At 43.7% G+C, this 27,640-nt stretch overlaps 1 protein-coding gene, 1 non-coding gene and 1 pseudogene across 13 annotated transcripts; 2 read left to right on the top strand and 1 right to left on the bottom strand.

Moving 5' to 3' along the window:
* Positions 1 to 5,911: 5,911 nt before the first annotated feature.
* PABPC4 (poly(A) binding protein cytoplasmic 4) lies at positions 5,912 to 26,734 on the top strand. 12 transcript variants are annotated; one of them, XR_002778346.1, is made up of 18 exons: positions 5,912 to 7,057; positions 10,405 to 10,598; positions 11,349 to 11,464; positions 12,698 to 12,837; positions 13,195 to 13,289; positions 13,962 to 14,099; positions 14,736 to 14,831; positions 16,773 to 17,045; positions 17,373 to 17,460; positions 17,603 to 17,722; positions 18,235 to 18,321; positions 18,416 to 18,543; positions 19,694 to 19,787; positions 19,902 to 20,032; positions 20,219 to 20,321; positions 23,650 to 23,745; positions 25,792 to 25,818; positions 26,670 to 26,734. XR_002778346.1 is itself a non-coding variant. In XM_011385940.2 (16 exons), exons 1-15 carry the CDS (start codon positions 6,865 to 6,867, stop codon positions 20,306 to 20,308), a joined length of 1,983 nt encoding a protein of 660 aa, XP_011384242.1. In that variant the 5' UTR covers positions 5,912 to 6,864; the 3' UTR covers positions 20,309 to 20,321; positions 21,408 to 21,717. The 12 variants fall into 12 exon arrangements, 7 of the variants coding, with proteins under 7 accessions (XP_011384242.1, XP_023382130.1, XP_011384243.1 ...); XM_011385940.2 differs by lacking the exons at positions 23,650 to 23,745; positions 25,792 to 25,818; positions 26,670 to 26,734 and adding an exon at positions 21,408 to 21,717; XM_023526362.1 differs by lacking the exons at positions 23,650 to 23,745; positions 25,792 to 25,818; positions 26,670 to 26,734 and adding an exon at positions 21,408 to 21,717 and having other exon boundaries at positions 20,219 to 20,278.
* LOC111734177 lies at positions 15,088 to 15,222 on the top strand. Its single transcript, XR_002778352.1, has one exon. It is a non-coding gene; the product is annotated as a small nucleolar RNA SNORA55 (small nucleolar RNA).
* Positions 16,429 to 16,546, bottom strand: LOC111734176 (annotated as a pseudogene).
* Positions 26,735 to 27,640: the final 906 nt, after the last annotated feature.

Below are 27,640 nucleotides of genomic sequence, written 5' to 3' on the forward strand. Positions count from 1 at the left end.
CAGGATAAAGTCCAAACTGTTTCAAGTCTCCAGAAGCAGACTGTCTTTTCCTCCCACAGCCCCACAGTTTGTCTTGCAGGCTCCCCTCTCTGCTCCCGTGCCACCCATCCCCCTCAAGACCTTTACACAGGCTGTTCTCCCTGTGTTTACTTAGGTAACTCCTCTCTCCTAGTAAGACGTGGCTTAATAATAACAATTAACATTTACACAAACAACTGATGTGTATTTATGTATATTAGCTAATTCTCACAGTAAGCCTACTAAATGAGTACCTTTATTAGTTTACTTACAGATTGGAAATCTGACAGAGATGTGAACTAGCTTGCTCGAAGTCATACAGATAACAAGCTCTCCCGCAGATAACAGGCTCTCCCGCTAGTAGCTGCATGAGGACAGGGACTGTGTGGGCTCTGCTCATGGGTACCTAGTATTCATTTGTTTTTTTAACAAGTATTTATTGAACATTTAGTATGTGCCGTGTTAGGCACTATTCTAGGTTCCTGCTCTCATGAAGCTTATATACAGTGGAGAAAAGACAGACACCAAATAGGTAAACACATGTATGGACAACATAATTTCAGGTAGTAATAAGAGCCTTGAGGACAAGGAGACAGGATGGTGTTGAAGGGCTTTAGGACAGGCCTCCTGATGATATGCCACTTTGGCGCATGAATTATTTTGAGCTGAAGGCCATCGGGACCCTGTGGACTCACAAGAAGCTTTTTCCTCCTCTCTTAAAGAATTTAAATCAGGGGTCTTGCCCCATAATAAGAGTTATCACCGGAACTAACTCTTTATGAGCTATCTATGGGCTAGGGCAAATTTTTGATGACTGAACATCTGCTCTTCTAATCATCCTGCTAACGAGCTTGCTCCCTTCTGAAGTCCCAAGGTACATTACTTCATCACCCTTAGTGCAGAATGTCATATATACCTCATTTTCCCTTTCTTTCTCTTAACCTCTCATGTATGAGGTCTGTCACTCTCTCATGTATGTGGGTTTCCATATGTGCATATGTAATTAAATTTATTTTTCTCTTCTTAATCTCTCTCATGTCAATTTAATTATTAGACCAGCTGAAAGGACCTAAAAAAGTAGAGGAAAGTTCCTTTCTCCCCCAGAGTCAGTGCTGTGAGCAGGATACCTCACCACCTGTGCACTGCTCACCCCAAACTGCTACAGTAGAAAGATCCTGGGACATCTAACATGAGCTGGCAAAGAAAGGTAAGAATTCTTGCCAAACCAGACTCCCAGCTCTGTACCTGCAGAGTTCAGTGGAAGCAAAGTGGTAAGAGTCCTTTTATTTTTCCTTTCGTAAATTTAGATTAGCAGGGAAAAATATTTCGGAACTAGTTCCTTTGAGCTTAGTGACTTTTGGTTATCTGCTACGAGTACTCTCAGTTTTTATTGATCCTTTCCTTCCAAAGATGGGCACTGTTGTATCTGTTATGTTGTTTGTCTTGTTCTGTGTTTTGAGAGCTTGGTTTTGACCTCTTTGTTCTCTGCCGTCCGGAATGTGCACGTATTAGTGTGCGTTTGGCAGCCAGTCAAATAGACGGGGGAATTCATGTTACAACTTTTGCATAATTTGTCAGCAAGAAAAATAACTCAGTCTGATGAAGTCTTCATAAGTAATCTAAAGATAATTAAGAAAAACTAAATTAAATAGACGTAAATAGTTTTTTAGGTGAACTCTTGAGCAACAATTACATTTTATGTGTACTTAAAAATGGTTTCCTTAAAAAAAAAAAAAAAAAGGTTTCCTAAATCTCTTTGGTAACTTGAAACTTTAAAGTATGCTAAATTAAATCATATGATGGAAATTCATTGACTATCCAGATCATGTCCAAATAAGATAAAATAGTGAAATATTAACTACTGAACATAGGTTTACCTACTTTTGGCGACCTATTACAGAGAAACTAAAGAAATTTGGGTTTGTTAGTAAGCAGTCTTCTATTTCACTGAAAGATTGTAATATGAAAAAGCATGTATTTCTAGAAGTCATGGAATGTATTTATACATTTATTAATCTAAAGAATACTGCTATAACAAATAGTTTACAACTACTTCTTAGTTTTCACTAGAAATTAAGGCTTCTAAGAATTAAAAATTCTGATTAACATGGAGGGAAATAATATATATATATTCAGTAATGGAAGGGTGTGGAAATACATTTTTGAGGGAATTAAAAGAAAATGGTTTGTTCTAAAATATGCTGGTTATTTCTGAATGGGTAAGAGAACCAGAGAAAACCTAAAAAGAGCAAGGAAAGTTGTAGGTTTATGAAAAGAAATCTTGAGGAATTGTATATGTGATCAAGCTGGATAAGATTGCATAAATTTGTTAGAAGTGTTTTTTTAAAGCTTTAATATCAATAGTGTTCTCAAACTTAATATGATTTCATCTGCTAAAAAGAGAAAGTTTTCTTGGACTGTTGGTCTGCTCTTGATAAGATACTGTGAAAAGTTTTCTGCCAGGAAAGCAAAGATTTTGTGTTTTATCAAAATAACTTTCTGTGTTTTACATTGTCTTAATAAGGTCTGAAAACTGAATCTTCTCAATAGTAAGAGCTACCTTTTGTAGTTGAAATTCCCTAGTTGATTTTTACACAAAGGAAGGAGCAACAGAATCTATAAAGATTGTGGCACATGTGAATGAAGTCCATTCTGCTTCTGCAAAAATGACCCCTCAGTGTCTGCAAAAATGACCCCTCAGTGCCAGACTTTTGCTATCTTGATGTCCATTAATATGACAACAGTCTGCTCCTGGATCACAGAAATGAAGGGAGGTAAACAATGGCTATAAGTTAAACAAATAGGGTTTTGGGAGACCCAAGACAGCTGCCTGGTTCTTTCAGTCTCCCTGGCAAACCCCTTTTTTTTGTTTTTTGTTTTTTTGCATTACTTCATCCACCATAGTGTATTTAAGCTGAAGTTCACTCAACTGCCACTTAGTGTGTTATTAATATGCTTTTGTTATACATATGTTTTCCAGATGGATTGACACCTTGCCCTGCCACATGGCTGATGCTCTCACGGTGGCAAAGAAACTGTTAGAATACACCTTGGGTATACCTTCCACAATCTCTAGTGATGGAGGCACCCACTTCACTGAGTAAATCATACAAGCCTTGACAGGAAGCCTTGCAAACTTCTTGGAATTATCACTGACTCTATCTCCGTTAATCACCAGGCAAAGTCTAGAGGACTAATGGAAAAATTGGATTCAAGCAGAACAAGTCTTAATTACATGGCATTGAATGAACTGATGAGGATGATTATAATTTTTATGACTTTTTGTTTGAAACATTTCCGGCTCTTTTTCTTTTTCCAGATATAAAGAAACCTTTCCTCTTAAACTATGACTTACAGCAATTTGGTAAATTACACTTTTGTAAGCATAATTGAAACATTTCTTTTTCTTCTTACTTGGTTTCAGAAACTCTCAGTGAGTATTCTTATTTCCATGGCAATATTATTATTTGCATAAATTCAATACAAATCTATTTTCCTTGTAGCAGGACACGATTGGAAACTGGGTATATTACCAAGGCTTTGACTGGAATGTCATATTTGAGAGAGACATGCATAGGCTCAGATATTACCAGGCAGCTTTAAGGAATTAAGATTGACTAATGGAAGCCAATAAAACCCCCAGAGATATAGGCCAGCCTGGTACTTTGATTACAGTGTTCCCTGTAGCCTTACCAGGTAAGTAAAGTAGGTCACTTACTGGAAGGTGCAGGAAACTCAAGATATTTTAAGGACCTTGAGAAGAGAGGAATTAACCCAAATCTAAAGGTACTGTAGGCGAAGTCTGATGGCAAATCCTTGGCTTGGCTTTTCTAGCCTCAAGAGACCTTTTAAAATTCAGTCTGTAGATTCCTTATGAGAAATTCCAGCAAAGAAGATTTAAAAGAGCCTATATAATCAACTGCTATTCTTGTATTTATACAAATAACAGGCCAAGTTTATTGAAACTAGACTTATTTTGCTAACAAATTAGTCTTAATCTGGCTATCTGTGGTAAAAATGGGCGTGATTTTAGAGTTTCAGTAATATGCTTTGTGGATATTACATTCTAGTGCTGTTCACTGTCTTTTTGAGGTTTTTGTTTTCTACCTATAAACTAGACTGGATGCTGAATTCTTCTAGTTTACTCCAATAACTGGCTATGACTCTGCAAACTAACATTTCCAATGTTTCTGCCACCCTTGTAACTTGGAATCATTAAGAACTAAAACTGCCCTTTCCCAAAGTCATGCAAGCTAAAGTTAAACAACTTGATATTAACTTCAGAGGAATCACCACAACAGCTCATCTATGCACAATCTTTGTGCCTATTGCAGAAAAATCACTGGAAACATTCAAACTGTAAATCAGGAAAATCTAACAGATTGTCACTGCCTGCCCTCACTCCATAGGAGGATGCTTTGAGCCAGACATCTCAAACTCTTCTTGACTGGCTGCCTTGAGAACTCAGAAACTGTGATTATAGTCTGCTCCAAGCATTAACCATTATTTTGTTTGTTTGTTTGTTTACATAGAGATGCCTCTATGCTTATTTAAATAAACTTGGCCTGTTATTTGTATAACTACAACAAGAATAGCAGTTGATCATAAATACCACAGGCCTAAGTTTAGGAGCCCACCTGCATCACTGCCTCCTGAAATGAGACACAACTGTTTAACTGAACTGACCTATTCTCAAAACTGAAACTGCTTTAGTGAGATATGGAACAATCTATTAAACTCAAGTCCTGGAATGTGAAAATTCTCAGGAATTTCAAAATCAGGACTAAAGTCATTCAAAACAGGATTCTCCAAGATATGCCTTGTGATGCATGAATTATTTTGAGCTGAAGGCAATGAAGACCCTGTGGGTTCAGGAGAACTTTTATCCACTTTCCTTAAAGAATTTAAATTGGGGGCCTTGCCCATAATAAGTGTTATTATCAGAAATAACTTTTTACGACCTATCTGAAGGGTAGGCAAACATCTAATCACTGAACATCTACTCTTCTTATCGTCCTGCAAATGACTCTCTTCCCATCGTCCTGCAAATGACTCTCTTCCCTTCTGAAGCCCCAAGGCATCCTATCTCATCCTTAGCTCAGAATGTCATATACACCTCTGTCTCTGAACCTCTCATGTATGTGGGGGTCTCTGACTCTCCCATGTATGAGGGGTTTCTATAAATATACATATAATTAAATTTGTTTTCTTTTTAATCTGTCTCATGTCAATTTAATTATTAGATCGGCTAAAATAAAATTTCTTTCTCCCCGCAGTCTAGACATTAACTCCTTTTTATATAGAAACAGAAAATATTTCTGCGCCCTAAATGTCGACTAATTTTCCAGAAATACCACTGCCATGTAAGTAGAGGGATGATTGTATTTTGTTTTAGAAAGCTTTACCGAAATTGTTTATCTTTCCAGAAAATCCCATCACTCATGGATACTATTGCATTTGTAGCTTTCGATGCCTGAGGATTCTACCTCTGCCAATATTCTGAAATTTCAGAATGTCTTCTATATTTGGGCCCAAACATTTACATATTGGAACACCTATTATATAATTATAATTTATTTTGTCATCTTTATCTTACAGTTAAGCCATGCATTGTTTATAAACACTATGCGTGTGAGTGGGTTAAATTATCTGTGGGTTCTATTCCTGGAGTGCGGGTTGGTCTTCAATCCAGTTCTCATGTGGTCCCGACCCTTGGGTCTGGCACAGGTTCCCGCGGAGCGGTCCTCCACGCGCCAGGGGTCGCTGTGGCGCCCCGAGGCCGCGCCGGGTCGCTCTCGCGTGGCCGCCCCGCCTCGGGCCCCCGGGCCGAGTGGGCGGGCACGACTGCGCCCCCTCAAGACCTTTACACAGGCTGTTCTCCCTGCGAGGCGCCCTTCGACCAGCAGCGCCCGGGGCGGGCGGGTATAAATGGAGCGGTGGCTCCCCCAGCCGCCTCTCTCCGCCCCGGGTCGCCGCAGCTTCTGCTGCTTTCGGGCTCAGTAGCCTGAAGAAAAAAAGAGAAAAAGATAAAAAAAACCCGAAAACGCTTTAAAACCTGAAAAAAAAAAAAGGAAAAGAGAGAAAGAAAACGCGAATCCTCCTCTGGAGAACCCGCAGGGAAGTCACTTTTGCACGCTTCCGGCCTGCCCGCGCCCGCTGCCCCCGCTGTCGCACCTGGGCGTCTTTCGGTCCCCGTCCGTCGGTCCGGTGGTGAGCCGCCCGCGTCCACGCGCCTCCGCTCCGGCCACCCGTCCGCGCCGCGTGGCAGCCCCGCGCCCCCGCCCCCCGCGCGCCGGCCTCTCCGCGCACCACGTGTCCGCGCTGCCCTTCGCGGCCCGGCGTGGAGGCTGCTGCGCGCTCAGCCCCCGGGGCTCGCCGAGTCGGCACTGACAAATATTTTGTTTCCCTCTTCCCCTGGCTGCTGTAATCTTAAACCGCCAGGAGCCCGAGGCCTATATTTATAAAGAAACGCGTGTCCTGGAGGCCGCGTGGGCACCGTTGGTTGCCGCTTGAAGAATTTTTATAATTTGAAGGGGAGTCTTCATTTTAATTTTTTTTTTTTTTTTAATTCGGAGCTTCAGACCAGGACAGCTGAAAATTACAGACTCCCAGGGAGGGCCATATTGTTTTTGAGAGCCTTTTGTCTGCGGTCTTGCAGTCTCGAACGAGCTGTCCCTGAACTCCTCTGCCCGCTCCTATCTCTGAGCCTACTCCAGCTTCTCTCAGCTTCACTCTGCCACCTGTGAGCCGCGGCCCGGGCCCGGCTCCGAGAAGAGCCCCTTTTGTCCTGTGTGGTTCCTGTAAGAAGTCCTCCTGGCGGGGCTTGGGGTAGTGGGGGCTGGGGAGATGAACGCTGCAGCCAGCAGCTACCCCATGGCCTCCCTGTACGTGGGTGACCTGCACTCGGACGTCACCGAGGCCATGCTGTATGAAAAGTTCAGTCCTGCTGGGCCTGTGCTGTCCATCCGGGTCTGCCGCGATATGATCACCCGCCGCTCCCTGGGTTATGCCTACGTCAACTTCCAGCAGCCTGCTGATGGTGAGTAGAGCTGTGTCTACAAAATCGCAGGATCCCATGGGCCCTAGGAGTCATCCTCTCTGCAGGTCCCTATCCCCCATGGAGGGCATCATGACAGCACGTTGCCACAGAAGCCATAGTAGGGAACAGGATGCAGGGGTTGAGAACACGGGATCCTGGCATCAGATGACCAGAGTTTCAGTCTTGCTTCCACCACTTGCTAACTGGGTGACCTTGGGGTAATCAGTGGTGGCAGTGGGGTTGGAGCCCATGGAGACGGTAAAACGGTTTCAGAGGGAAGTTACTGTCATTTCATGGTGTATGTGGTCCTGCTTCAGTGGGGCTGGGTTGTTAGAGACACTTGCTGGTCAGTGGGCATGGGCTCATGCCTCTTACAGGCCTGCCAGAAAGGCAGGACAATTGAAACAATTACTGCAAAAATTTTACATTGCAAAGCTGCTGCCCTGTTCCCTATCTTTACTCTGGACTAAGAGTCTGTTTGACTTGGTGCTGATAAGGGGTCTTTCAGGGCAGGTAGGAAGCAGAGAAACATTTCTGCGCATTAAACGTGAACAGGCACTTAATGTTAACACCACAAAAGCAGCTTTTGCCAGTCCAGCTCCCTGGTCTGTGTGTTTGCCACTGGGATGATTTGTTCTCTGGACGAAACCCTGGGCTGTGGAGAATGGTCTCCAGGTAATCTGGGGAAGCGAGGCTTGGAAATCTGCTGGGCTGGTAGGTATTATTGTCTCACCTGTGAACAGTGCTTTCCACTGGTGAAAACCATCCCATCTGAAGAAAAGACTCCTGAGAAGAAAAAGGAACTGAAAGGTTGGAGGCTAAGCTAGGACTACTAGTGCAGTGTTCTGCGAGCCCAAATTGGGCCTTAGTTTGGAGTGGCGAGGTATGCTGCAGGCCTGGCAGGAGTGAGGCCAGAGGAAACCTAACCAGGAGCTGCACGTGACTCCAGATTAAAAAGGAACAACTGTAGAGATCATTACTGAGAGAAACAAGTCATTCTGTGGCAAAGGATCTCCAGGTCTCTCTTTCTGTCCCCACTTTGTTAACTGTCCGTGCGGCACAGAGAATATCACTTGCCCAGGATGCAACTGAGACCAGAGAATTCGACTTGTCGAGAGACGTGGGACACAAGGCAGTGCTCCCACCAGTTCATTGTACTCTGAGCTGACTTGTGTCTGGCCACAGGTCACAAAGAAGGTAGCTGAGTGTGACCTTTTCACGGGGAGTAGTGGGTACATTAGCTGTTGTCTTCTTTCTTGACTCTTCTGAACAAAAGTCTTGTCACTTAGAGATAGTAGCAGAAGCCATTGGTCAGTGCGTGTGCCAACACATACCTCTGCAGGACCTTTCCTTGCTATAAATAAGTGCAACCAGATTTGTCAGACTAAGCCGACTTGCTTTCTGCAGTGCTGTCTGGAAATAGAAGAGGAGCTATGTTGAAATGGGTTCCTTCGCTACTAATTAATGAAACAGTTTGGGGTTCCAGGCTTTAGCTCTCAGCTGGCCGTCAGAAGCGAACTCTTCTGTGCCTGGACTTTTCCTGACTTGGATCTGCCCCTCTCCCTTTTCCTGACCTCCTCCCCTCCCACACTGAGGAGCCCACTTGAGGAAGGTGGGAAAGGTAGTTGGAAATGAGTGAAAAGAAGATACTCCCTTGGCTGGCTGGGCAGCTAAGCTTGTAGAAGGGCAATTAGGGAATTTTGTCCCCGTTTTAGGTGGGATGGTGCCTTGAGGCCGGAAACCCCCCAACCCCATCCCTTGATGGAGCACATTCTGGGAGAAAACATTGCAAAAGGGAAAGTGGCCACCAGCTCTGGGTCCTTGTTACTACCAGTGACTGGAAGTGTTCCGGCCAGCAGGTGATGATACATTTTAGCTTCTTGTCCTTTAAATGGTCTCCACGGTGCACACATGGGAACCTAAAGAACCAAGGCCCTGGATGGAAAACTTGGTTGAGCACAGCATTCAAAGTCTTGGAATTCCATAGAAATCAGATTCAGGGTTCAGAAGACCTGGAAACCAGGTGCACTGTCTACATAGGCAGAAAGGTGTTGCATTTTTCTTTGATAATACTAAGAACGTTTCCGTGTGTGACCATTACTATTTATCATTTTGGTGAATGAGACTTTTTTGTCTGAGTCAATTTTTGTTCTCAAATTGAAAATATAAAACTGGGTTGAATTCAGGGATTGCACATTTTTCCCGATCAGTTGCTCACATGTTTTGCTTTTGTCATTTGTCTCATAGACAGATGATAGCTAGTTGATAATTTTGATGCAATACCTTACTGAAAAAAAAGAATCAGAAAATCTGGTATTAGTTTTTTAATCACTAGTTAGCTATACCTCTTAGACACCTGAACATGTTTGTTCATTTTATAAAATGGATTTCACCCATTCCACCATGAGATAGTTAGGCTGTAGTGTCTTTTTATAAATGATTAAAAAAAGCTTAGTCAAATATGAGGTACAGTAGTCTCCCCTTGCTTATTGTTTCACTTTTTGCCGTTTCAGTTACCCGCAGTCAACTGTAGTCCGAAAATATTAAATGGAAAATTCTAGAAATAATTCATAGTTTAAAATTGTGTGCCATTCTGAGTAGCGTAATGAAGTCTTGGGCCATCCTTCCTGGGACGAGTCATCCTTTGTCTAGCATATCCATGCTCTATATACTACCTGCCAGTTAGTCACTTAGCTGTCTCAGTTATCAGATTGGATCTACTGGGGGTACGCAGTGCTTGTGTTCAAGTAACCCTTATTTTACTTAATAATGGCCCCAAAGTGCAAGAGTAGCGATGTGGGCAATTCAGATATGCCAAAGAGAAGCCATAAAATACTTTAAGTTCCTTCTTTAAGTACAGTACAATAAGATATTTTAAGACAGACCCCATTCTTAGAACTTTCATTACAGTACATTGCGATTGTCCGTTTTATTGTTAATCACTTACTGTGCCTAAAAAAATTTCATCATGTAGGTATGCATAGGAAAAAGCATAGTATATATAAGGTTTGGTACTATCCTCGGTTTTAGGCATCCACTGGGGGTCTTGGAACATATACTCCACCACTGAATTATCATTTGATCCTGGTGCCGTAAAGCCATAGAGATGATTTAGTCTAATCCCCTTAGGGGAGTTGAGACTTCTGCCATGAAGGAGTATAATTGGCTAGAACTTATTCTACCCTTAGTAGCAACATAGACTAGAGAAATCTGATGCCCTTTAATTATGAGTTGCCTTTTATCAGAGTGATTACCTTGAAAAGTCCTGGAGTTACCTGTTCCTGGGATGGTGGCAGTCATGTGAGGTGACGTTTTAGATCCTTGACTGAAATATGTTTCTCTTGCAGCTGAACGGGCCTTGGATACCATGAACTTTGATGTGATTAAGGGAAAGCCAATCCGCATCATGTGGTCTCAGAGGGATCCCTCTTTGAGAAAATCTGGTGTGGGGAACGTCTTCATCAAAAACTTGGACAAATCTATAGATAACAAGGCACTTTATGATACTTTTTCTGCTTTTGGAAACATTCTGTCCTGCAAGGTAAACACCGATTAAACGATTTCATAAGATCAATTACTGCATCCTAAAAACAAAATAAATGCTAAATAGGAAACAGCATTGGAATTGGGTGGCAGGTTATAGCAATTTTCAAAATTCTAGAAATGGCTCTGAAAACCTAAAAGTTCCCTGTAGATAATCTCGTGCCACAATTCAGCATAACCAGCAGGTGCTTTTATGTCTTTGTTCTTCTGCCTGAAATATCCTTCCTGTCTTCTAACTTTGGAAAGCAGTAAAAGGTTTCTTTTTGAGGGCAGGGGTGGGGCAGAGAGGACCAGAACAGGGCCTCAGGTTTCCAGGTAGCTGTACATAGTCATTTTAGAAGCATAAATTCACCCTCTTCTTTCTCCATGTACCAGTTTATGTATAGAATTTTGTATAACTTGTGTGGTGATCGTTCACATGTCTGACTCCACACTAGACTAAAATCTGTTGTGGGCTTAGAAAATGGTTTGTCTTTCTGCAGCAGATCTCTCAATGTTTTTTAATAAAATAAGAAAACATTTGGAATAGAAAGCCCAGTAGCAGGCTACCATTTGTAAATGGAACATTACTGGGTGCCTGTTGCCGTGCCGAGTGTTAGGGAAACCTTACCTGCTGTAGTCTCTTGCTGTTTGACCATGGGTGGGCTAGAGGCCTCAGACACAGGAGACCCAGAGTAGGAGACCACATGGTTCTCCAATCTTTGGAGCTGCCCAGTGACACTAAAGTGTCCTGCCTTGTATTTGACAGGTGGTGTGTGATGAGAACGGCTCTAAGGGTTATGCCTTTGTCCACTTCGAGACCCAAGAGGCTGCCGACAAGGCCATTGAGAAGATGAACGGCATGCTCCTCAATGACCGCAAAGTGTGAGTGTCCCAGTCCGGAGCAACAGCCATCGCATGAGCCAGCCGTGGCCCCACCTCGGTATTAACTGGCACACACAAGGCGGCTACTGGTTCTCTCGGCCCAAGTGTGGCCTGCTCCTACCTCTCCACTCCAGGGCTGGTGAGTCTCCCTGCCGAGCTGTGGCAGCCCTTTTGACTCGCCAAGGTGGGCTTCCTGCCCGAGCCGTGGCCTGCCTGCTGCCTCTCCCTTAAAAGCATACAACTGTGGGTTTTGTGAGCATTGGCAACCGGGGCTGGCTGGAAGACAGCTCTAAGCCCACTCTGAGCAGGGGTCTTGGCCAGCAGCAGAGTGGAGAGGGCCCTGGACTGACCAGGAGCTGTATACTAGCTGTGTGACCTTGGCCTTTCTGTGACTCATGTCTGTCCATGGGGTCACTCGCTAAGGGTTGATGCCAGATTTGTCCTCAGATCTCCATTTAGCTAACTTATGACTCAGTGGCCTTCTGATACAAGGCTGGCTCCCCAGTAATCTGATGACAATGAAAAATCTTGTCCCATTGTAGAAGGTACTGTTCATAATAGACCTTGTTGCTTTAGTGTGAGTATTGCAGAATGGAGGAGGGGATCTTAGCTAAGCCACGTAGGGAGAGAAGGGACAATAAGTCTTGGCTATAACAAGCAAAAATCATTGGTCTTTTGTGTTGTTGAACAGACCAGGGGATGGTTTGCATTGATTATGTGTATGTGCCCAGTGGTCATTTCTTCCAAAGATATCACTAGAAAGAAATCTAAAGATTTTCAATATATGGATAATTTTCCTATTAAGTGTAAACAACACCAAAATGAATAAAGTGAAAAATTAAAGGCATTTCATTCCAACAATTTCACTCCTAGGATTAACCACTGTTAACAGTTTGGTTTGTATCCTTCCAGACCTTTTCTATGCATTTACATAGATGCACAGAAATGAACGTATTAAAAACATGGTCTTCAGGTTGCTTCACGAAGGCAGTGTGATGTGGTAGGAGTAGCCCTGGTCTGAGCCAGGAACCCTGGGGCTGGTCCCTGCAGGACAGTCCTGCCTCTTTCTCTTTCTGCGGGGAGTTGGGCATCTCTGAGCTTGCTCTCTTGGTGGTTGGGTGGGGATTCATGTGTTTTAACTTATCCTGTCAGCCCTTAACCTGCATTCTTTTGGGCCCCCGGAAATCATGTTTTATTCCTTAGAGTGATCACTTTTTTATGGTTTCTTTTTAGATTTGTAGGCAGATTCAAGTCTCGGAAAGAGCGGGAAGCCGAGCTTGGAGCCAAAGCCAAGGAATTCACCAATGTATATATCAAAAACTTTGGGGAAGAAGTGGATGATGAGAGTCTGAAGGAGCTGTTCAGCCAGTTTGGTAAGTCAGGTCCTTTGCCCTGTGCGTCCGCTTTCACAGTCCACCCGATCTGGAATTCATCTGTTTTTACTTAAGAGATGAGGGCACTTAGACTCATAAGTAAAATACCTTGCACAACAAAGGTCACAGGATAGATAAGAATAGACTCCAAGCCTCTGCTCTTGGCTTCATCCTACCTCGTTCAAGCCCCAAGGCCATCTCAGCAGCTTGGTCAGAATTAGAAGGCCAGGCATGTTGCCTCTTTCTTAAGTCTGTCTGGGTTCAGCAAGAGGTTGCTCCTGTGGGCCCCTGGAGAACCCTTCTCTCCTTGAGCTGTGGTAGAGATGGTGTTCTAATAGTTCTGTCCTTTGGTAATAGGTAAGACCTTAAGTGTCAAGGTGATGAGAGATCCCAGTGGGAAATCCAAAGGCTTTGGCTTTGTGAGTTACGAAAAACACGAGGATGCCAATAAGGTGAGAGTACAATGAAGGTTGGGAAAAATTTGTAGGAAGTGGTCCCAGAGTGTGGGGATGGCCCTGCTAACACATAGCATGGAACTGGAAATATTTGAGTATCTAGTAGTGATGCACAATTACTACACTCTGGAATTATTTTCTTAAGCGGTTTTACACGTTAATGTATCGGTTTACTGTTTTCAAAACACTTAGCGCATACCTGTCACTTTAACTGTTCAGCCTTATAGGTTGAGCATAAGTCAGGTATTTGTTCCCATTCATGGGTGAGGGAACTAAGGACCAGAGAGTTGTTGATTTGTTAACAGGTCAACAGCTACTTGTGGATGAAGCATTGTGCTAAGCTCTCAATATATATCACTTAATGCCCACAAAAGAACTTGAGAAATCTAGTGACATCCAGATTATCAAGCTAGGCTCTTGCCTACCATGCTTGTATTTATACAACTATTATTTCTCTATATTTGGACCAGTAATCCATTTAAATATTAACCCCATTTTACTGATGAGGAAGTGTGGATTTGCTTAGTTGACTTCAGAGACAGAGTGAAGTTAGTTTTTAGCCCTGTAGGGGAAAATTTCTTTCTTGGACTATTTGGTGGGACATGCAGACCTTCAGAGCAAGGCCCCTGCCACTGCGTTTTGTTTTAAAGATACTTATTTCCTCTTTAGGCTGTGGAAGAGATGAATGGAAAAGAAATCAATGGGAAAGTCATTTTTGTAGGCCGTGCACAAAAAAAAGTGGAACGGCAGGCCGAATTAAAACGGAAATTTGAACAGCTGAAACAAGAGAGAATTAGTCGATATCAGGTGAGAGGTGGTCTTGGCCCAGCCTACTAGTGGGATTTACTGTGAAATATGGCAAAGTACCCCTAATGTTCAGCAGGCTTACTCTTTAGAGATTTGGAGCCAGTGCTTTCTCTCATTTCTCTCAAGATTGTCAGGTTTAAAAGGATATGCCTACCAGGTACAGTAGAAATTCTAGGACGAAAACCAAAGAGATTAATTTTATTCATTTAGAGATTCTGATCTGGAATCCTCAATCTGTTCTTAATTATGTGGGTTTTTTTTTTTTTACTTAAATGATACCCCTTTGTTTGGTATGGTGGCAAGAACTCTGCTGGGCTGAGTGGTCAGCCAGAGCATCTATGAGGAAAATGATAATAGCATGTGAATGCATTGATGCTCCTATCAGAATCTGAGGGGCAGTAGTTTCTCAACTTCAAGCCTGCATCAGACTTCCCTGCATGGCTTGTTAAAACCCAGATTGCTGGGCTTCAGGGTTTTTGATTCATTAGGTTTGGATTCTGGCCTGAGAATTTACATTTCAATCAAGTACTCAAAGATACTGATGCTGCTGGTCTGGGGACCACATTTTGAGAACCACTGTCTTAGGAAATATATGGGGGTATAGAAGTGCAACTAACAGTGATCCTTCTGCTGCAGGGGGTGAATCTCTACATTAAGAACTTGGATGACACCATTGATGATGAGAAGTTAAGGAAAGAGTTTTCTCCTTTTGGATCCATCACTAGTGCCAAGGTATTTTATATTGAGGTTCTGAGACTGAAAGCAGAAGTTGTATAATCTTTTAGCAATTTATTGGCATTTGTTTCATTGAAGGAATAGGATCTAAGTTGTGTTCATTTTTGAGAGTAGCTACCACATTAGCAAATTCCTCCTGGCATTTAATTACCCATTTGAACGTATGTTCTGCAGAATGAGAATTCATTGGGTCATTACTCTGCTATCTCCCAAGCACTGGAATATGGAGACGAATCTGACCTGGTCCCTCTCTGCACCTGAATCTTTCCCATTCTTTGCTGCTTCGTGCTGGTGTGGGGACAGATGGTGCTACAGTAAGAGCAGAGGAAATCCAGACGGGTTGTTTTCCATTTATCTTGGGGCCCGTCTCTACAACTCTGCCACACTTTATCCCTGAAGAAAAGGTATTTTGAGGATTTTAAAGTCAAGGAATTTTGGTCCTTGAGCAAGAGAATACTGATTACATGAGGATAGTGTACTATGTGTCCTTGGCTCTTTGAGACTGTGATGAGAACTGATGGCATCTGAAAGTTTTGGGTCATAGCTTGATGCAGACACTAGTCTTGCTCAGCAGAGGTGCAATAGATGTCACAAAGTCCTTTAAGTGATGAGGAGGGAGGCCAACTGGGTCAGTAAAGACTATAAGTGACCGCGCCCTGGCCCTTAGCTTAAGTCACTCTCAGCCTGGAAGCAGCAGCATCAGTGTATCAGGGAATTGATCAGAGGTTGCCCTGTGGGATGTTTCTAGTTTCTTGCCCTTTCTTATCACCCCCTCGACTGGCTTCCATCAGTGCAAGGAATGCTAGTTTCTCCTTGCTTATCAGCTTAGTAGTCAAGTTGGCATTTGTAAGAAGAGGGCAAAAGAACCATATCTTGAAATTTCACAGGCACCATTTTCAAGAGCAAGGTGTCACACACATACTTTATTGGCTCACCTCATTGGTAGAGAGTTGTTGGTTTGATACACATCTTTACTTTCATGTCCTCCACTTCAGAAGGCTCTCCAGGCAGTGAGCTAAGACAAACATAATGGTGCCAAGAACATAGTCATATTGTTATCAATGCTTCTGAAGAGATAGGCCAGGGAAAGCAATAAATAACATTTTCAAGTGAGAAAAAGAACTATTTGTGAACAACCAACTATCTAGAAAAAGAGTGCCTGAACCAGTAGACAGGTGGCTTTGTAGCTGTTTACTTTAGTGTATAGCATGACATTGAGGCTCAGAGAAGGCAAGTTAAGTGATTTGTTAAGGTTGTACAGCTTAGAAATTGCGGAGCTGGGTCTAGAATTCAAGTGTCTCCCAGCTGGTCATTTTTCTGCTCTGTTTTTCCCATTGAATTAATGGTGGCAGTCATTGGTTTTAACTCCTGTGGTATTTCAAAAGCATATTCTAATTGTGTTAAGAGCTCATTAAAGTTTTATTCACTAAAGCCTTAGGCAGCTGAATTCTGCAATTAAATGCTTGATAATACTGTTCAGCTCTCTTGTGGGTACCCAGATGTAGCCATACTGCTAGGTATCAGGAAATGTCTTTGGGTTCCTGGTTTAACCATTAGCCATATCATAGTGTTTGGGAACTTTTTTTTTTTTAAACGCCTACAGCACCTGGTCTTCCTAGGTGGTCTCCCATCCAATGCTAACCAAGCCCGACTCTGCTTAGCTTCTGAGATCAGACAAGATCAGGCACGTTCAGGGTGGCATGGCTGTAGACTTGTGTTTGGGAACTTTAGAATCACCTGGGTATCTAACAAAGAAAATGTGTAGGTCCTACCCTTAGAGAGCTGTGACTTAATTGGCCTGGGGTACATGCCGGGATGGGGCTGAGAACCCCTCTTCTAGAAATGGTGATTCTTGCAGCAGAACCCAGGTTTTCTGGCTCTTAATAGCTGCCCCAACATAGAACACCTTTTTCTTAAGAAGCTGGTCTCTTTTTGTAGGTAATGCTGGAGGATGGGAGAAGCAAAGGGTTTGGCTTTGTCTGCTTCTCATCTCCTGAAGAGGCAACCAAAGCGGTCACTGAGATGAATGGACGCATCGTGGGCTCCAAGCCACTGTATGTTGCCCTGGCCCAGAGGAAGGAAGAGCGAAAGGCTCACCTGACCAACCAATATATGCAGCGGGTGGCCGGAATGAGAGCACTCCCTGCCAATGCCATCTTAAATCAATTCCAGCCTGCAGCTGGCGGCTACTTTGTGCCAGCAGTTCCACAGGTGGGTCTGCTATATGTTCATGGCTCTTTGGAGCCTGCCCACTCACAACAGCTCGTGTAGTCTGCAGTGGTTGGAAGAGGGGTTATGGGATATCAGAATTCTAGAATGTCAGAGTAAGGGTCCTTAAGGTAAAATGAGAAAAGACTTATTCATGGTCACACATACAGGCAAGGGTAAAGAATCTCCACTGACTGACCTTCCCGCCAAGCCTTTGAGTAGAGAGCCTCTACCCAAATAATTAGCCAAGGCCTGGTAGTGAGTTGAAGTATTTCTCTAGTGTGGACTCAGGTCCTTAAAATGAAGAGGCTTGGGTTCTCTTTCTTACAGGCTCAAGGAAGACCTCCATATTATACACCTAACCAGTTAGCACAGATGAGGCCTAATCCACGCTGGCAGCAAGGTGGGAGACCTCAAGGTAGGTGGTGGGGAACAGGGATTTGATCACCCAGGATATATCTACCCTGACCTCTTTTGCCTCTCCTTGCTCCCTCTGAGGTGCAGCCTAGGTTCTGACCCACATCCTTCCTCAACGATGTGCCATTTTTGTCTTTCACCAGGCTTCCAAGGAATGCCAAGTGCTATACGCCAGTCTGGGCCTCGTCCAGCTCTTCGCCATCTGGCTCCAACTGGTAATGCTCCGGCCTCTCGTGGCCTCCCTACTACCGCTCAGAGAGTCGGTGAGCAAACTGGCCTTGAGAAGTGTGGCCTGGGGAGGAGGGAGTCAGGATACCTAGGCTTTGCCCAGGGTTAGTCACTTTGCTGGGCTCATCTTCTAGCCCTGGTTCTGTAATCTTAGCTGTGTGCTTAGGTAGGTACTTAAGGGGCAAAGAAATAACATTCTACGAGTGTTGGTTACTTTTAAGAGTCTTTGCTCATCGGTGACATGTGTGAAAGAGGTGTATTGTAGAACTCTCTTGGCTGTATGACTACAGAGGCAGCCCATTCTTTTGGGTGGACTTGGAAAAGTTAAGGAAATTGTTTGTTTGTTGTTTTTTTTTCCAGACTGTGTTCTGTATTCTGAGAGGTGGAAAGAGTTGTATGTTATCTGTTGGCTGTTTCTTGAAAGTAGCACTAGAGGCCCTATGTGTGATGTGTTGTGTGAACATGCTTTGGAATTTCTTCTTCCGTGGGACGTGGCCAGTTGGACATCTGCTGCCAACACTGATGTGCATTTGCTGGTCTGTTGTAGGGTCTGAGTGCCCGGACCGCTTGGCTATGGACTTTGGTGGGGCTGGTGCCGCCCAGCAAGGGCTGACTGACAGCTGCCAGTCTGGAGGTGGTATTGGATGCACACAGAATGGGGAAAGATGGGATTTGACGGGTCTTTGCCCAGACCGATGGGCTTTAATTTTACTTGTTCTTTTCCTAAGGTGTTCCTACAGCGGTGCAAAACTTAGCACCTCGTACTGCTGTGGCTACCGCTGCTCCTCGGGCTGTTGCACCTTACAAGTATGCCTCCAGTGTCCGCAGCCCTCACCCTGCCATACAGCCACTGCAGGTGAGGTCCACCACACAAAACACTAAAAGGATTTCCCCTATTGCCACACTATTTACAAGATGCCTTGCTTTGATTCCTTCAACAGATATTAAATGCCTGCTCTGTGTGAGGATGCTGTGTCCTATGTGATGACACTGCCCTTGAGGGGCTCTAGTGGGAGAGAACGCTTGAAAGTGTTCTTCCCAGTAACAGGTCACTCAGAAGTGCCCCAGAAGAGATGAGATGTCCAGTGATTCTTGCTCTCCTTTTTACAATATACATGTGCTCAGGCAGCTCTTTGAGCTTTCATTTCACTTTTACCTCCATTGGCCTAGTTGATCCTTAGCTGCTCTTCAAGATGATCAGTACATTAAGGCAGTAAAGAACTTCTAACTTTCAGAAAAGTTCAGCTTTAGAGGTGTTGAGTTGGGGTCAAGGAGTTGGACCTAGATAGCAGATTTTCTAAGCTGGAACCTGCTATCTCTGGAGCTATGCCTCCCAGGCAAGCCAAGGTGCAACTAGTTTGTTGAAAAGCTTAGTTGCACTTTGCTCGGAGTAGCCACACTCAGCCTTGTGATTGATCCATGAGCTGCTTCCTCCTGCTCCGTGCCAAGTTTGATATTTCTCAAAACTTGATGCTATGTGAAATATTTTTTGCCCTACTTTTAGGACTACGACTAGCATTAACATTGCATGTTGAGGGTTCTCAAGCATCTGACATAAAAACATTTGCTACAGTAAAGATGTTGTGGGATATAATGATAAATGGTTTGATAATCACACCCTTTGACCCAATCTCTACTGGGAATTCACCCTAGAGGAAAACTGATTTTCAGGAAAAGGCTACACATACAGATATTCTCTGTACCTTATTTATTAACAAGGTTTTGAATTCTTGGGTAACTTTGGGTAAATTATAAGCATCGTAGGATTTTTGTTTGTTTCTCTTCCCTTCTAATAGCATGCTGTTATTGTAATTGGCTGTTTGACGCCCACACTAGTGTGTCCCTCACCTCACTTTGTCCATCCCTCAAGACTACAGTTAGTTCCTTGATGGCAATGACAGACCTCCATCTCTTTCACACAGTTTCAGATGTCGAATGGTCAGGCTCTTGACCACTGTTAAGTTTCCTTTCCTTCATGCTAACTCACTGCCTCTCCTGGTTCCCAGGCACCTCAGCCTGCAGTCCATGTGCAGGGCCAGGAGCCCCTGACCGCCTCCATGCTGGCTGCAGCACCCCCCCAAGAACAGAAGCAGATGCTGGGTGAGTGACCTATGAGCTTGCGAAAGAGGGGCCAGAGCCTGGTACTGACCTGGACACTAGTGTCCATTCTTTACAGAGATTAGACCTGGTTTTTACTTCATTATCTTCCCACAGGAGAACGTTTGTTCCCACTCATCCAAACCATGCATTCAAATTTGGCTGGAAAGATTACGGGAATGCTGTTGGAGATCGACAACTCCGAGCTGCTACACATGCTAGAGTCCCCCGAGTCTCTCCGCTCCAAGGTGAGCCAGTTGGTCCTCGGACCCTGTGGCTTAAGCTCAGGGGGAGGATGATAGATAGCCTTGGACCCCTAGGAGTGGCAGAGAGAACGGGCTACTGTAGTGTGGGTATTTGAGAAAGTGATCACCAGGAGAAGGGATGGAGGGGCACTCCTTCGTTGTCGCTGACCACTTAGAGATTTCTCACAGGTGGATGAAGCTGTGGCGGTTCTACAGGCTCATCATGCCAAGAAAGAAGCTGCCCAGAAGGTGGGCGCTGTTGCTGCTGCTACCTCTTAGACAAGGAAAAACCGTATGTCTGGCTATTTTTGTTTTCTGCAATGATTTTGATTTATGGACAGTGTGTAAAGATTAGGGACAATGTGTAAAGCCATGTTTCTGCCATTTAACCTGATAACTTGGGCAGGCTGTCACTTGGGTTTTTTCTGTCATCTGAATGAGTTAATATGAAGAAAAGTACAGATTATGAATTATAAGGAACAAACAACAGTTTTCTCAATAAAGAGCATGTAGTTAGGAGTTCTGTATAGCTTATCTTTTCTTGAGTTATAAGCAGACTTCTCAAGAATCATCTTTTTTTGTTCTGGAATGATGACATATACCAGTGTCGTAAACATCCCACAGCTGCATTTCTATGAGCATCTTCCTGATTTGGCTTGAGATTGGTGAGGTCAGCCACTGCTTAGCTCTGGGAATACAGTGGTCACAGGACTTGGTGTCAGTGGGAGAGACAGACACACACTTGACCACAGTTACAAGGTGTGTTCCAGTTGACTTCTGGGCTTGGGAACCATGGCCCCTATCTGCAGGGGACTGGGTGAGTGAAGCTTAGCTAAGACCTCTGACAAGAACGAGCAGGTGCCTCCAGATGGGGAGAGAACCAAGTGAGCAGAGACAAAGGGGAAAGTACATGTGGTAAGGGCCAAAACTGCCATCGAGTTTTGGGTTGACTTGGCATAGCAATGGCTTCTTGGCCTGTCATTTGGAATTTTAAGCAAGAGAATTGTAAAACTAGATGGATTGAGTACAAGATGGCATAGAAGGGTGCGGGGTGGGCCCTTACAGACCATAGCTAACCTCAAAGTCAGTGGTTCTCAGCCAGGAGTGCCCCCTCAGGACATGTGCCAATGTCAGGAGACATTTGGGGTTCTCACAACTGGTGATGTGTCACTGGCATCTAGTGAGGAGAGGCCAGGGATGCTGCTAAACATTTTATCTACACTGTACAGGAGACGGCCCCAACAGAATTTTATCTTGGCCAAAATGTCAGCACCGAGGTTGAGAAACCCTTCTCTACAATACCTTCTTTTATCAGCCGGAGATTTCAGTGAATCTCTGAGGTTCTTTTGATTATTTGTATTGGTGCTTTTCTTTTCAGGATTCTAAAGCCAAATAACCCCTCATGGAATTCAGCTCAAGGTTTGAAGACTTCCTAGCTTGTCCTATGGACCTCAACACCAAGAACCACAAATTGCAAATTTAATAGGTCATTTTGTATCAAAAGGTCAATTATGAAGCACCTAGAATTTTTCAATTAAAAAATATATCCTCTGGGTTCTGCTGTGACCCAGACAGTGTTAACTTTTTTTTTCCTATTGTGGGTTTTGATTCCCCCCCGCCGCCAAATTGGTTTTATTTGATGTACCCAAGTCTTAAGTTTCTCAATAAAGAAAAAAATCTCCATAAAACTGCCTCTGTCTTATCTGTTTTACTTTGACCACACAGTTTTATCTTAGAAATCTGTTCTCACCGAAAGTAATTTTAAAATGTAAATAGGATCAAATGAAGTTCTGTATAGCCTAGCATCCTTTCCTGACAGTTATACGCAAACTATTTTGGGTTAGCTAGGTGTGCAGAACAGTCTCATTGCATTTTATTAGGGAACATTTGTATTGGCCACCATTTAATTTAATGGAACAGGAGCCTGATCAGAGCAGACCTTGGGTCTAATGCAAATTGGCACATTTCTGGACATATGATGAGATATGCAGAACCTGGCCCACCCCTCCTGGATGTGTTGGTGGGGCGTTGTCAATCCTTTCTTAAGGACAGTTTGTCCCACATACAGATCAGGAGGTCTAATTTCCCAGATTCTACAACTACAGTTTCTTTTGGCAGATTATGGAAGGCTTGGGAGATAGGTCTGAGTGACGAAAGCAAACAAGTGCTGAAGTCCTAAGTGTTTTGTGGTTCCTGTAGTCTTCAAAATGACCATAACCTGGCTAAGGTCAACCAGTCAGACTACTTGCCTTCCTTGTCCTCCAGGAACACTTCCTTTTCCCCTTCCTTGAGCTTGGCAGGCAGTCCTTCCGCAGGTCCTTACGCAGTCCTTTTCCTGGGAATGTTCTTCCTTTTCGGGGGGCTCCCCTTTTACTTAAGTTCTCACCCCCCACTTAACTATCGTAAAGGCGCAATTTACATTGACCCACCCCATTTCCTGATGACCATGGTTACCGCTGCTATAGCTAGCGCGACCTGGTCTCATGCGGCAGCATCTGCGCTGGCCGGCAAGTGGGCGGGGCTCGGGTGCTGGCTTCCGGCGGAAGAGCTGTGGAGGCAAGATGGCTGCCTCCAAGAGGTTCTCTACGTGGGAGACCCGGTATGGGGACTTCACTGGCGAGGCCTCAATTGAATTGAGTTTGGGGGTGGCCCTAGGTGGTACGCAGCGTCCCAGGCCGGTCTCTTATGGGGCTTTACCCCCTCAGCCTGAGAACGGCGCTCGCGACCTATCAGCTTTGCCGGTCCTAGCGCTGCCGTTTTCTCTCTGACTCCGTACCCAGAAAAGTAGTGATACTTATTGTGACCTCGGACCGCATTCCAAACTTTAATTCCCATGTATTCCATAAATTTCGCAGACCTATCTCCTTAGATGAAGGCATTCCCAGAATAGCCGGGGAATTATGGAAACAGCCTCACTGTGGGGGTTGGTGAACACTACGATGTAATTGTATGACCGATAGTGATAAAATCGAAGAGGGTCGGCTGAAGAGGGTCAAGCCAGGGCTTTCCCTTACATCTGGAAAAGTGAGGGCAAGCATCCTGGAGGCACTGAGTCCAGAGCTGGCTGTGAAATATCAGGAGGTAGGGAGGCATCCAAAATGGGCGCAAGGCTGTTGCCTGAATGGAGAGCAGCAAGAGCAAAAGCCCAGAAGGGTGAAGCGGTCTAGCATTTAAGGCAAATAGTTTGTGCTGGAAAAGTGAGGGGAAAAGAGGTTAGAGAGGTGGTCAGGGCTCAGGTTATGAAGGTCTTACATGCCATGCTAAGGAATTTGTGGACATTGGTGAGCTTTTGGGAATATTAAGCAGAGTAGTGATGTAATCAGGTTTGCACTTTCTTGGAATCATTCTAATGGCTGTATAGAGGAGCAAGAGAAACTGAAGGTGGTGAGCCCATATTTAAGAAGCTGTAATAGTGATCTGGGGCTAGATGTAGGTCTAAAGAGGGATGGGGAGAAGTAATTTTGTATATCCAAAAGACTGTAGGGACCCTTCCTTTTCTTCCCTGTAGCTGTCTTGCTAAAATTGTTGCAGCAACATTACCAAGAGTGCAGAGGACATTAGTTCAGAATGTCCAAGAGTGCAGAGGACATTTATTCAGAAGTTGCTTGGTGTCTTTGCAGGTTGACTTGCAGAGTTGGATGACAAAGTTCTTCATGCTGCTTTTATTCCTTTTGGAGACATAACAGATATACAGATTCCACTGGATTGTAAAACAGGTCAGTCTTTTCAGTGTCTCATGTTCAGATTCCTAATGCCAGGGAAAGAACTTGAGAAAAAAATGTTAAGTCGTGCACTCTGTGTATGTTTGGTATGTAATGAAATTCAGGATAATGTCTCTGTAGGTCAGCATTACTGGGATCTTGGTCATGGAAAACGACTGTTCTGAGGACAACAAAACCAGGATGGTGGTATGACTGGGCAGAAATTTACAAAGATTGACAATTTGTTGGATTTGAGGAAAGGCTTTCTCCACATTGGAACTATTTGGGGGTTTTGATTTCTGATCATTTAATATATCAACTCTGTAGTAAGAATCAATAAGAAGATAGTCTTAGGAAAATCTTAAAAAATCTGGGTGTTGTTTCATACCACCTGCTGGGTAGCTGTACCCCCACCGTATCTGCTGACCAGACTTCCCGTCTTGCCAGCTGTAATTTTAAATAGCAGAGGGCAGCAGGAAAGCGCATCCTCAACAATGGAGTCTTGACAGCTGTTCACTTGGGTGAGTTTTCCTTCAGTTGAGATCCCAGATAGAGTACATGTTTCTATTTGATCCTTGGTTGTTATTTTTTAAGATAGGAGTTCTAACCACTTTGTGTGTGACACTTAAACTCTCTGAGCCCTAAGTTCTTCAGTTCTAAAATAAAACGGTAAGACTGGCTTTTGAGGGGGGTGGGGGTGGGGGCTTCTACCTCTAGTTCTATAAATTAGTAACTCCTATTGCTCTTGTTCTCTCCCAACTAAAATGATTTTTTTTTCTGAAGACAGGCACTGCGCTCCCTTTTTAGTAGTTACCTGAGTTGTGAAGTCAGTGCTTTGTATGGTTAATGCTCAGTTGGAATGAATAATTGATAGATAAACAACTTTTTCTACTTTCTATAAGTCTTGTAAACTAAGGTTATCAGAATGCTTGGAAAGTAACTTAAGGCTTAAATTCTATAGTGGTAGAATTGGATACTACAAAGTTTAAAAATGTAGTTACTATTTAGGTATATGACTTAAACAAAATAACTTTAATATTTCTAGAAGCTTTGTTAACTAAACCAAGAAAAATCTGAAAATTATATTTTTAATTTTTAAATGACATTCAAATATGACATGTTTCCCCCTATTGCCTACATATGTAGAAAAGCACCAAGGATTTGCTTTTGTTGAATTTGAGTTGGCAGAAGAAATTTTCCCTGTTTAGTATTTGACTAATGAGCGTTGCTGTTGTCTTTGGTTACAAAAGATGCCACTCTCCATTTGGGTGGATTAAAACAACAGAAATTTATTCACACAACTCTGGAGGCTAGAAGTCCAAAATCAAGGTATCGGCAGGGCCATGCTCCCTTTGAAGGCTCTGAGTAGAATCTTTCCTGGTTTCTGGTGGCTCCTGCCAATCTTTGGCATTCCTTGGATTATAACTGCATCACTCCAGTCTCTGCCCCTGTCTTCACATGGCCTTCTCTGCATGTGTGTGTGTCCTCTCTTCTTGTAAAGACACCACTCATTGGATTTATGGCCCACCAATCCAGTATGACCTCATCTTAACTAATTATACCTGCAAAGATCCTGTTTCTAAATAGGATCACATTCTGAGGCTTGGGTAGATGTAAAATTAGGTGGATGTAAAATTAGGGATGTAAAATTAGGGGGACCCTTCAATCCTTTATAGCGACTTGGTGGTAACAGTTGCCAAGGGACAGGAAATTCTAATTGAAGGAAGGCCTACCAGGCCTAGCTCAAAGTTCCCCACATAAAGTCAGCATGTGGAAGACAGGCCCTACAGAGCCTTCTGACCTGACATTGCTAGTTCCTGTTCCCTATGTGTTTCCTCTGTCTCCGTAACCTGGGCACACTCACATACCAGCAGCTCTAACTAGCAGTTAGTACATATTCTTTGTTAAATATGTACATATAGTCTAGGCAGGAAGGAAGAGAAAATGTATCTTTTCCTGTGCTTGTGCTACTGAGTTTTTATTTAAATGCTTAACTACAAGAAGAGTTGAACTGCACATCGAACTGCAAACATGAACCTTTCCCTTGTTTTCTTTTGGCAGGATGCTGCAGCTGCTATCGACGACACGGTATGGCTGATAATCTTTGCTTTTTACTAAAGTTGTTATTTGGTGCTACTTTACAGTACACAGGACCATCATGCACACACTGTGTTTCCAGTGTGCACAATTTCAAAGTTCTATAAGAAGGAAAAGTTGTCATTATTTGAAAGTATTCACTATCCTCTGGCTGCTTATGAAATTAATTCTTATTCAGACATCCTCCCTATTTAACATTTGTATAATTACCAACCATCTTTGTTAGCTAGTTTCTCCCTAACTGTTTTGTATCTACATCAGGGGTCAGGAAACTACATTCCATGGGCCAAATCCATCCTGCAGCTATTTTTGTGTGGCCTATGAGCTAAATGGTTCTTATATTTTTAAAGAGTTGTGGGGAAAAAAAAAAAAACTGCAGCAGAGGCTGTATGTAGCCCACAAAGCTTAAAATATTTACTGTCTAACCCTTTTCAGAAAGTTTGTTGACCTTTAGTCTAGGGCAAATACTGCAAATAGAGTGTAAATTAATTGCAAGGTAAAATTGTAAATCTCACATAAGAGGCAAGGTTTCATGAAGTGCCTGAAAGTGATTATGAAAAACTGCTGTCATTGATTGGCTCTAGTCCATTGAAAAGTGATGCTCTTGTAAAGTTAAATCCACTAACTGACAGGTTGGGTGCTTCAAAAGGAAATGATTTGAATTTCTATTGCTGCTGTGGCAAATCAGCACAAGTTCAGTGGATTACGCAATACCAATGTGTTATCTTACAGTTCTAGGCATCAGAAGTCCAAAATAGGTTCTCTCTGAGCTAAAATCAAGGTATCAGTAGGGCTGCGTTCCTTGTGGAGGCTCTAGGGGAGATTCTCTTTGCCTTTTCCAGATTCTAGAGATCAACCACATCACTCGGCTTTCAGCCCCTCCCATCTTCAAGCCAGCAATAGCCAGGCAAGTCTTTCTCACTCTGTCACTCTGAAACTAGGTGCCTCTCTCTTCACAAGGTGCCCTTCCCACCTCGACAAGGCCTGGGACTTACCTTTTGGCTTCACTTAGTCCTCCTTATCTCATCTACCTCTCCTAAGACCTGGACTTGAAGGTTTGACATTTCCCAGTGAGAACTCTCCTTGCCTTGGGAGTTCCTAAGAGCTAACTGCAGCCTGTGAGAGCCATTTAGTGTGTCTGCTTTGCTGACCAAAGCTGCAAAGAACTGGACATAGCTAATTAGCTGGATGATAGCTTGAATCTCTTACATTCTTTTGATTATTTCCCTTCAGTTTAGTCAGATAACTACTGGTTGAAGAATTTTTCTGGGAAGACTAGAAGAGAGTAAAGAAGAAAAAAGGTCAGAGCTTCCCAAAGCAGAAACGCAGGAGGTGAGATTGGAGGCTGTGCTTCCAGAGGAGAGGCTGGCACAGCCACCCAGGGCGCTTCTCTTGTGGGTGATGTTGGGTGAATTGAATGGAGAAGCTTTGGGTTTCTCATCTGTGTAGGGCTCTAGGTGTGCTTGGGGATTTGTGATTGCTACTGAATGAGGGGATGTCTGAGATGAGAATGGACAGTGGGTTACCCTTATCAGTGTCATCTGCCATCCTTCTTATCTTTCCTGCTCCCTTACTGAAGACCTTGGCACCAGGCTCACTGTCTTTCTATTGCCGCCCTGATTCCAGGGAAGCCCCTCCCCTCAGTCTGCATCCAGGTACCGGCTCTCCCTGCCTCAGCACTTCTGCTTTTTGATACAGTGACTTTTTCTTCTCGGGATAATTCAGGGACTCCATCTCCTCTCTCCTGAACAGTTGTGTTTCTCTGTTTTCCTTCCTCACCCCTTCTCTCCACACTGTTTTTGTGCAGTTTCAG

Source organism: Pteropus vampyrus, unplaced genomic scaffold, assembly GCF_000151845.1.
Source record: "Pteropus vampyrus isolate Shadow unplaced genomic scaffold, Pvam_2.0 Scaffold827, whole genome shotgun sequence".
Lineage (NCBI taxonomy): Eukaryota > Metazoa > Chordata > Mammalia > Chiroptera > Pteropodidae > Pteropus > Pteropus vampyrus.

Excerpts from the sequence above, each read along its gene's own strand:
- PABPC4 (XM_011385940.2), top strand. The coding sequence starts at position 6,865 with ATGAACGCTGCAGCCAGCAGCTACCCCATGGCCTCCCTGTACGTGGGT. Across the intron at positions 14,832-16,772 it reads GATCCATCACTAGTGCCAAG|GTAATGCTGGAGGATGGGAG; the intron begins GTATTTTATATT and ends CTCTTTTTGTAG. Across the intron at positions 17,723-18,234 it reads TACTACCGCTCAGAGAGTCG|GGTCTGAGTGCCCGGACCGC; the intron begins GTGAGCAAACTG and ends GGTCTGTTGTAG.